The 10,093-nt window shown below is 41.1% G+C and overlaps 1 protein-coding gene across 1 annotated transcript; it reads left to right on the top strand.

Annotated features, from left to right (window-relative positions):
• The first annotated feature begins 642 nt into the window (after positions 1 to 642).
• On the top strand, positions 643 to 10,093 carry LOC106613913 (LIM/homeobox protein Lhx4). Its single transcript, XM_014216693.2, has 6 exons — positions 643 to 943; positions 4,633 to 4,804; positions 6,302 to 6,504; positions 7,280 to 7,434; positions 7,572 to 7,743; positions 8,371 to 10,093. Exons 1-6 carry the CDS (start codon positions 865 to 867, stop codon positions 8,748 to 8,750), a joined length of 1,161 nt encoding a protein of 386 aa, XP_014072168.1. The 5' UTR covers positions 643 to 864; the 3' UTR covers positions 8,751 to 10,093.

Genomic DNA, 10,093 nt, shown 5'->3' on the forward strand with positions numbered 1-10,093 from the left:
CTTACTACATTTGCACACGCTGTATATAGATATTTCTATTGTGTTATTGACTGTACGTTTGTTTATCCCATGTGTAACTCTGTGTTGTTTGTGTCGGACTGCTTTGCTTTATCTTGGCCAGGTCGCAGTTGGAAATGAGAACTTGTTCTCAAATGGCCTACCTAGTTACATAAAGGTGAAATAAAAACTAAAATGAAAAAATATGAGAAAAGGTATTAATTGAATATGTCACCAGAGCAGGTAGGCTGTGTATTCAGCTGTATAGGCTAGTAGCGGTTGCTCAATGTTACCTTTCACGTCTCTGAAGAAAGAGACGCTTTGATAGTGCAAAGTCTATCTATTAAAGCGTATTGCCATATTCAGCTGAAAAACATTTTACCCCTTCAGTTATACTGATAGAAAGACAATGCTATGTGCAAAGCGAGAATCTATTTATTGATACTATTCTAAAGAGGGTTGTTTCTTTCTGGGGGAATTCTGTTTTGTCACCAATTCTTCCGTCTTTCTCACTGCACACCTGCGCTCAGGAGCAGAATTCTTCCGCCCATTTGAGACTTGATGGAGGACCCCATTGGTCCCTGGTGGTGCCTATGCTGGGGTGACGTCACAGTTGCCCCTGCAGTGTGAATGAATCAAGCAGCTTGTATGATCCACATCAAAAGAGCACGGCGAAATCTCGCACGCATGGACAATATTCCAGGATAATAAAAAATACCGGACTTTAAAGGGACAGCTAGATCTACAGAACGGTTCATACCCTGGTTCTATTTGACATATTCTACATTTTCTCACTAAAAGACGGGAGCTTCAGCCCACCTTGTTGAGCGTGTATATGTGTGTGTTTATTCCCCGTTTTGGATCACAATGATGCAAAGTGCTGCTGTTCTACCAACAGAGAGTCCTGTGAAGGGTGTACCCGAGATACTCGGAGTGCCAATGCAACGTAAGGCTTTTCCACTTCCTTTTCTATATTGATTATATCATACGGAAATTGGCAGCCGAGCTCTGAAATGCTGCAGGGCACTGCTGTAGAAAAAAAGATGTAGCGTTTAATTAAATTGGGTTGAGGGACAGACAAGCCTGGCTAAAGAAGGCAGCGATATTATTCTACTGGATCATATGTATTCATATTATTCTACTTACTCATATAACGTGCGTTTCATATTATTATTTGAAGTGAGGGTATTGTTCCTTTCATTTTGATCTTCTGGTCCTCATGTGAAATTTGGCGGAATGCTGTATGGATAGAGATTCTTTATCACATGTAGCCTGTGTCTTGTTTAAAGTGTGCGTTTGTACTGCTCGTAGTGTTGTGTTTCCAACCCCCAGCCTTATGCACGAGTTGTACATGCTGGTTTTACACTATTAGAACCCCTGAGCATATATAGGCCTAGGTTGGGACATGTGTACAATAGTATAACACTCATCAAGGCATAAACACTTTATGTTTGTACATTTTTTTTTATTATACAGGAATATTCATATTCCCTACCTCGAGCGCATTTTGTTATTCTATTCCCTCGAGCTGTATGAGAAGTTTGCTTCTGGTCAGAGATGAGACAGCTGTTTATTTGTCTGGCCATGGACGAGAGATCAGACGCTCTCATCACCTACTCTCCATACCCCTCCAGTTTGACTGACAGCTATTACTGTGTCGTATCGGAATTATCCAGGTTATGTTTACGTATGCTTTGATGTTTCTGCTATAGCTGTGTTATTGTACAATTCTGTCAGTCGTATTATTGTTTGACACACAGGGTGTAGGCTATATAACACTTATAGATTGTGATATGATATTATAGCCTACCAAAACAAGTAGTTTTAATTTTTATTTAAAAAATGACAAACGTGGAATATTTCACTACATTGTGTGTGCAGTAAATACTTTAGCTCAGCATCAAAGCAAATAATTGCTCATTATCTTCGCATCTGCTCTTTAACTCCGTTTTGTTAATCTATGCTATATAATCTGATCCTGCAATCAAGATGGAACTGGAATTGGATACATTCCTGACCTAATTATTCATATGCGAGCCACGGAAATGTGTAGATAGACCTACCTCTAATGTTGCTTTTAATCCACAATGAAATACTAGATAGTTTACATCACAGATCCAAACGAGTTGTTGCTTCTTTCAGCGCAGGAGAGTATATTTTAGTTCAACATCTAGCATCATTTATCATTTAAGCCATTTAAAAGTGTCTTGAATTGACCTTCATTTAGGCTACCTTATTGGTAAAGGCAGTGAACCATAATGTTTAATGCACAAAGTGAATCCATGTAGAATTGTGAAATAGAATTGGTTTAACCTATACAACTATATGTTAGTGGTGTATATGCTCTTTAATTTTGTAAATCGAAGGAGATTGTGTAAAGATTGTGTAAAGATTGTGTAAAGATCTTGCCACTCAACCCCCCTTGGTGCACACATGCAGGATTTAATACCGGATTACTCTGGGAATAAAAGCAATTTAGTATTATGTATCTAAACATTATTATCATGATTAATATGGCTGTTAGCATGCTCTTATGAATAAGGGTAATTATTCTAAACCGTTTGGATACAAGAGCCGTTTAGGCCCCAAGAAAAATAAGATTATTACCTGAATAGTGTTTACAGTCTGCTTGCTTTGAAGTGTAGGACATACAATCTACAAAACATATGAGCTATAGGCCTGTGAGCTCAATGTGGCCTATGAGCTCAATGTGGCCTATGAGCTCAATGTGGCCTATGAGCTCTATAGGCTATGTGCTCGTTCCCTATAAAACCTACAGTTATTCTGATATTGTAGCTAATAAGTACATGACTTGGGTGATATGAAACACTTTTTTAGTCCTGTTAAAAAACACAATTAGCCTCTGCTAATCGAAATACAGTAAAACAGGATGATATATTTATGTTGTAGGAGATGCATATATTGTAACTGAGAAAAGGAAGCGTATAGGATCACATTTGATTAGATTTGAGGACCCGTCTTGAGGAGGCTCACAAGAGATCGTAAGTGGTATAATCGTGTGATTTACAAGTTATGCAGAAGGGGGGGGTGAAGGGGCTATTAGACATTGAACGTGAATACTGCCAAGATTGGCCCTCGTGCTATCCTTTCAGTATCATCACTTACACCAAAGCATAATGCATAACGCTCCACAAACCAGGGGATTTCTTTAACATTTTGTGGATGTAAAATACACCTAACTTTCATTTAAGTTTTGTAAAGAGTCTTAAAAAGCCATGTACTCCATAGTTATCTCATTTGATTGGGAAGTTGATTGGGAAACACCTGGTATGCCGATGTCTGTATAGGCTAATGCCACATCGCAATAGTATATTAAATACATTTAACTTTGCAGCATCTCAAAATGCAACTCCTGTGCATTGTATAGGCTACCGTATCACCTTCATAAGTGTATTGTAAAATCAACCCTCTATTTGTGCATGCTTAGCTTAGGCCTTATGTATAAATGTAGTTGATTGAGCAGCCCTCCAGAAACTATACATAAAAATGTAAATGTTTTACTCTTCAAAAATGTCTCCCAACGTAGGCTACAGTATGAAGATGCACATGTAGGCCTACTGTATTGTAATTGTTTAGAAATGTTGTCATGACCTCCACAGCGCACATTTAAACAGCTTGGTATGGGTGTGATTAGATTACTCATTAGGCAGTATGAGTTAAAAAAATATTTATTTAAAACAACAATTAGCTTGGCAAAGCCTGATTGCAGACATACTGTAGATACAGTACAAATATTAAACTGCTCGAGCACAAAAAAATCACCTGGCCAATTATTTTGTGCACAAAACGGTGCTTATTGCATCCGTTTTCATGAGTTTGAGGGGTCAGTTTCAATTTCGATCTCTTCATGCGCTCACCCGCTATTCTAAGATACTGAAAAGGCCATTTAGTCTACCATAGAAGCCCCTCTTCATCTGGCCATTGTTCACATGCGGTACCATTGCACAGACGACAACGGAGATTGAGGGAAATTATTCCCGAAGTTTCATTTTCTGAAATGAAAAAAAAATAAGATGGCTATAATAATAACAATAATAATAACAATACTATTAATATGTATTATTCTATCAAACTCATGAAAAACATTATAAATATAAAAATAACTCTGGTTATTTACTTTTGCATAGACTAATCACATTAATAGCGACACTGTTCTGGTGTTACGATGTTGATGGTGATAATAGTGCATTGTTTTTAACACTATAAGGCCAAGGTTATTGCTCCTTCTTATAGCCCAGTTTTTTTTTCATTCACGTTATTTATGACTATTAGTATTTATTATATATATATACTACTTGGTTTCGAATCAGTCGGCTTATCCAATCAAATCCACTTCAAGGCTAAATATTGTGGCACTGACACAGGCCTTTGATGAACCTAAGTCGAATGAGTGGCATGATGATGCAATTTACTCTGTCAGGCCATATTTGTTTTCATCGAGGGTCACAATGATGAGGAATTAGGCTACATTACCGATTTTGTTTAACATAATTTTAGCCGGCTCTGATCTTAAAAACATGCAAGGGAAGGTTTTCACCTTGTCTCCTTGCACTATTCCACCACCAATATTTTATCTTAACTCATGGTGTGTGTTCTCTCTCTCTCTCCCCATAGAAATCCCCCAGTGTGCGGGCTGTAGTCAACACATCCTCGACAAGTTCATCCTGAAGGTGCTGGACCGACACTGGCACTCCAAGTGCCTCAAGTGCGCCGACTGTCAAGCGTTGCTGGCAGACAAGTGTTTCTCGCGGGCAGGAAATGTGTACTGCAAAGAGGACTTCTTCAAGTGAGTTCCACTTCTTCATCTTAAAACATTCACCTATCTTGTTTGATTGGGAATTTTGAGAATTTGATTGTTGCAAGCTAAGTGACATTATTTGTAGAAGTGATTTACTTTAATATTTGTGAGCTCAAAAATGACAATAAACTTGCACTGATTTTGACTTGTAAAATCCGTGACATGATCGGAGTGGTCTGTATTGCATGTTGCTTTTGAGGAAAGATTTGGTGAGCACATTACTCATGGACTAGGTTTGACTTCACTTATCATACAGGACTAGTGCTAGTGAGGATTTTCCTCTTTACATAGTTTACTTTCATAATATAATGATGTGAGATAATGGATGTTATAAAACAGGCTTGTGTCAATACTTAGTGACAGGACCAACACAATGAGGTTAATCAAGCTGAACATCCTTTGACATCCTCCTGCCTTTCTGTCCATGTTGAATACTTATGTTGGATAAGACAGAGCACAAAACACTCAAACTTTCAACTCCAAAGACACTCTATATAGTAATTCAATGAATTACTGATCTACCAACCTTAGCTGGACACACACAACAGCAACTTGAATTTCTTCTCATCCCTATTTCTCTGTCTTTTGCTTCCATCTTTTTACGATTGAATTTCTGAGGCATTAAAGAAGTAAATGAAGTTATACTTTAATCCAAAACAGGATCAGTACTGTCTTTTACTAAATCATGTTTGAGAGGTTTTAATGTCAGAAGCTTCAATGAGACCTAAAAAGCTTGCGAGTCAGAGAGTGGAGATTAACTTTATTAGTCGGCCCTGGGGACAATAGGGGCGATTTTTGCTGTTAAAACTGCAGTGATGCTGTGTGTGCACTATAGGGATGCTAGTAGAGATGATGGGGCTGAGGCCTGGGCTGGAAACTGGAGTATAGTGCAGGATTTTCTAGCAGTAATGAAGAAACTTCTCCTTGGTCTAAAGGAAGGGTTTATTCTTCTGTATAGGCTTTGTGATTTACAGCCCCATCCTGAGTCAGTGCTTTATTGGTTCTCTTCAGCCTGTTTACTGTGCAGGGCTCTCTCTACTGGTTCTTATAGCCTCCACTTCCACTGCATTGATCCAGGCCATTCGTCAAGCTGAGGACAAGCCCAACACCAACACAAATACATTCCACCACTGACGCTTTGCCCCTCTACAACTAACCCAAGTAGTATTACAGATACTATTATTACAGGTGGAAGTGGAGGTGTAAGCTATGCGTGCTACGTTATAACTATCTTATAAGGCCATGTTAACTTCAGCCTCTGAACAGTGGAGATGCATCCACCTGTTCTGTGTGGGGTTTGTGTAACTGATGGCAGGTGTGTGTGTGTGTGTGTGTGTGTGTGTGTGTGTGTGTGTGTGTGTGTGTGTGTGTGTGTGTGTGTGTGTGTGTGTGTGTGTGTGTGTGTGTGTGTGTGTGTGTGTGTGTGTGTGTGTGTGTGTGTGTGTGTGTGTGTGTGTGTGTGTGTGTGTGTGTGTGTACTTGCAGGCGGTTTGGAACAAAGTGTGCGTCGTGCCAACAGGGGATCCCTCCAACCCAGGTGGTGCGGAAGGCCCAGGACTTTGTGTACCACCTGCACTGCTTCGCCTGCGTCATGTGCAGCCGGCAGCTGGCCACTGGGGATGAGTTCTACCTCATGGAGGATGGCAGGCTGGTGTGCAAGGAGGACTATGAAACAGCCAAACAGAATGGTAGGTTTCTGACTGGGCCATCCTACTAGTTCTATGGCCAATCGGCCATCAAACACCATCCAAATATTTTAAAAGAATAATTCAGTCTTATCTCCCTGGTTGATAAACTGTCATATTCAGAACCTCTTCAGGGAATTGACTTGAATGAACTATCTGGAGCTGGTGTGATGCTCTGAGTAATGGGTCCAGCAGGGGAGCTGTGGAGAGACGTGCAGGAGTTAGCAGCCCATTCAAAAGCATTCAGACAGGGAGTTCAGCAGACAGCAAGGTGCAATTAACTCCTTTATGTACAATAATACTGAAGCATTGAGGAATCACAAGAGACAGTGAGATAGTGAAGTGACAGAATCATCATAAACCCAGCCGGATGGGGTCCCAGTGTCTCTCAGTGTCTCTCAGTGTCCTGCTTGGGCATTACATCTCCAGTTGCTGTGACCTTTTATGGATCTGATTCTGAAAGCTCTGCCTGTGTATTTATGGAAATTTCCATGGCCCACGATTGATTATGTTAAGTGATGCAATGCACTTTTACGGTGGGTCCCCAATAACTCCCTTCTTCTAGCATTCCCCAGGGAGATTTATATCCCCTACAGATAGAGCGGGACAGTTTCAGAAGGGTATTGACTTGCCATACATGACCACTCAGTCCATCCAAGCCTATATGATGTTTTCAAAAGTGAAAAGCCACAAGTTGGTTTAATTTTTTTTTTAATGCAAATATTGCAAACAATATTCTTCCAGAAGATATTCTTTAATCCTTGCACATCTTTCTCAGATGATTCAGAGGCAGGGGCAAAGCGACCACGGACCACCATCACAGCCAAACAGCTGGAGACCCTTAAAATTGCCTACAAGAACTCTCCCAAGCCAGCGCGCCACGTCCGCGAGCAGCTCTCCTCAGAGACGGGACTGGACATGAGAGTAGTGCAGGTGTGTGCTTCAACAGGATCTTTAATTCCAAGCTGAGCAGTTGTCTAGTTTGGACTAGCTTAAGATAACATCCCAGTGATAATATGCAGATATATACATGAATTAGAAGTCAAACGTCTCTACTCCCACAATGGCAGGTGTGGTTCCAGAATCGTCGTGCAAAAGAGAAGCGTCTGAAGAAGGACGCAGGGCGGCACCGTTGGGGTCAGTTCTACAAAAGCGTCAAACGTAACCGAGGGGGCAACAAAGCAGAGAAGGAGAGTTCAACAGACGATGCGGGACTGAGTGACAGTGAGCTCAGCTTCAGAGGTCAGTATGGCTAACCCAACCCCAAACCTCCTTCACTTCACATCTTTCTTTCGCTTCTTCAAGTCCTCCTCCTCTTCCTGTCTTTCTTTTCACACTTCTCCAATATGGAGCCTACATGAAAAGAGAAGCTTCTACTGTGCAAATTACATTTTAGACATCCCCATGTTTTTATGGTTGTTTGATGTTTGTGAGCCCGTTTTGGGGACTCATAAAAGTCTCAAGCCATTTTTAAAAGGAGGCCATTTTTACGAGAAATGAAAACCCCATAGCAGAAACTCTATAAAGTAGGTGAAGCTTTTAGTCAATTAGAGGGAAAGTGCTCTGGGGCATTGTTGTTATTGAAACAGCACTGGAGGGACTGCCGGAGACAAATATTTTGTATTGCACGCAAAGACCCCCTTTGTTTGAGCTTAAGGTAAATCACAAGTCTTTCAACCTCTTACTAAGCGCTGGGGGAAAACTACACACCCATGCCATTTACCTAGATGAAATCCAGATTATGTTTCCTCAATAAAAAGGTTTCGCAACGGCACTTAATTCTATTTAAAGATAAAAGCTGTATAATGTTGATATAGTTGATGACAGCACCATAGAATTGTTAAAACCCTCCCTCCCTTCTCTCTGTAGATGACCAGATCCTGTCAGACCTGGGCCACACCAACGGCCTGTATGGGAGTGTGGGCGACGGGGGAGTGTTGAACGGAGGCTTCTCTCTGGACGCTGCTGGACAGCCCTATCATGACATTCGGACTGGCAGTCCCTACGGCCTCCCCCAGTCGCCCTCGTCCATCGCCTCACTGCCCGGCCACACCCCGCTGCTCAACAACCTGGGCTTCACCATGGACAGCATCATGGCCCAGGGGGGGCAGGGAGGCGTGGGGCAGGCTCTCAGGTCCATGGCAGGAGGCCCCACCTCTGACCTCTCCACGGGAAGCAGCACGGGCTACCCAGACTTCCCCACCAGCCCTGCATCATGGCTGGATGAGATGGACCACTCCCAGTTCTGAGCTCCACCATGAACACAGCAGACTGACTGTGGAACAGAGACAGACGAAGCAGGCTTTTTACATTTCTATTTCCCTGAAACTGATATTGCTTGTTGTCCAATAATGGTTGTGGAAGTAGTAGGTATGCCGGACAGGCTACACTTCAGCTACCCTCCCACCACATTAGAGTAAAGGATGTGTGGAGACCCACCACTGACCCGAGCAGAGCAGTGGCGCCACACAGAACAGAATGGCAGGACAAAACACTACTGAATGTTGAACTTACACTGTATTATCATTTTTTTAATGGATAGATTTGATTCCATTCTCTAAAAAAACTGGATTTGACATTTCCAGCATGAGTTTCTGCATTGGGATGATGTTTGTCATTAAACCCTGTGGCAAGTCCAAACGGCCATCAGCAATGTTAGGGCCACAATCTAAATGGAATCCCTAAAAAAAGAAGCTTTGCATGCTTCTGAATGAGGAGGATCAATGTTCATATAAAAGCCTTTTACATTGGCAATGCACTTTACACTTCTCCTCTTTTGTACATGGACAGCAACAAACAGAAGAGAGGTGAATGCACAATGCAACCCAGCAGTGTTTCATTTGAGAATTAGTTTCAAACAGTGACACAAGTTTAATTTTACAATGCAAAGTTTTTATTTATTTTGTATGTAATGCTGAAACTAACAGCACTGGGTTTTTAGGAATTGCTAGATGTTGGTCTAAACAGTGTGGGGGGAAATCGCTTTCTTCAAATCCATTATCTTCTGTAATGTATGTGCTTGACTTGTTCTTCTCTGTGAATTAGCTGTAGTCCTGGGGCTACACTTTTGTCAGTATTTATTTCTCTGTTGTTCATACTCCAAGAATATGCTCTCTGCTAGAAGTCGTCATGACCCAATGGCTGTAGGATAGAAAGAAGTGCAAAGGCAACCCAACAACAATGTGGAAATTCACATTTGATATCCTCTTTTATTGGGGAATCTTAACTCATTATGACAGATATAGGAACAGAACAATCGTTTTACTAAATGTTTCATTAATGCAGTATATTTATTTATATGAGAAAACACACACCAACCTAATCTTGACTGAGGAACATTCACTGTTAATGCTGAAAAGTCATAAACAGCCTTCCTGGTTCCAGTATCTTTGGCTGCTTAGAAGCTGCTCTTCTCTGTCAACAGATGTAATATCACCCATCACAGTATACTGAACCAAAAAACAAATGCAACGTGTTGGTCCTATGTTTCATGAGCTGAATTAAAAGATCCCAGAAATGTTCCATATGCGCAAAAAGCTTATTTCTCTCATATTTTGTGCACAAATTTGTTTATATCCCTGTTAGTGAGCAT

The sequence above is a fragment of the Salmo salar genome, chromosome ssa10 (assembly GCF_905237065.1).
Source record: "Salmo salar chromosome ssa10, Ssal_v3.1, whole genome shotgun sequence".
Classification (NCBI taxonomy): domain Eukaryota; kingdom Metazoa; phylum Chordata; class Actinopteri; order Salmoniformes; family Salmonidae; genus Salmo; species Salmo salar.

What these genes read in the sequence shown, in the direction of transcription:
- LOC106613913 (XM_014216693.2), top strand. Translation starts at nt 865, where the DNA reads ATGATGCAAAGTGCTGCTGTTCTACCAACAGAGAGTCCTGTGAAGGGT. An exon ending in TGAAACAGCCAAACAGAATG is followed by an intron (nt 6,505 to 7,279) that starts GTAGGTTTCTGA and finishes CATCTTTCTCAG; the next exon opens with ATGATTCAGAGGCAGGGGCA. An exon ending in TGGACATGAGAGTAGTGCAG is followed by an intron (nt 7,435 to 7,571) that starts GTGTGTGCTTCA and finishes CCACAATGGCAG; the next exon opens with GTGTGGTTCCAGAATCGTCG.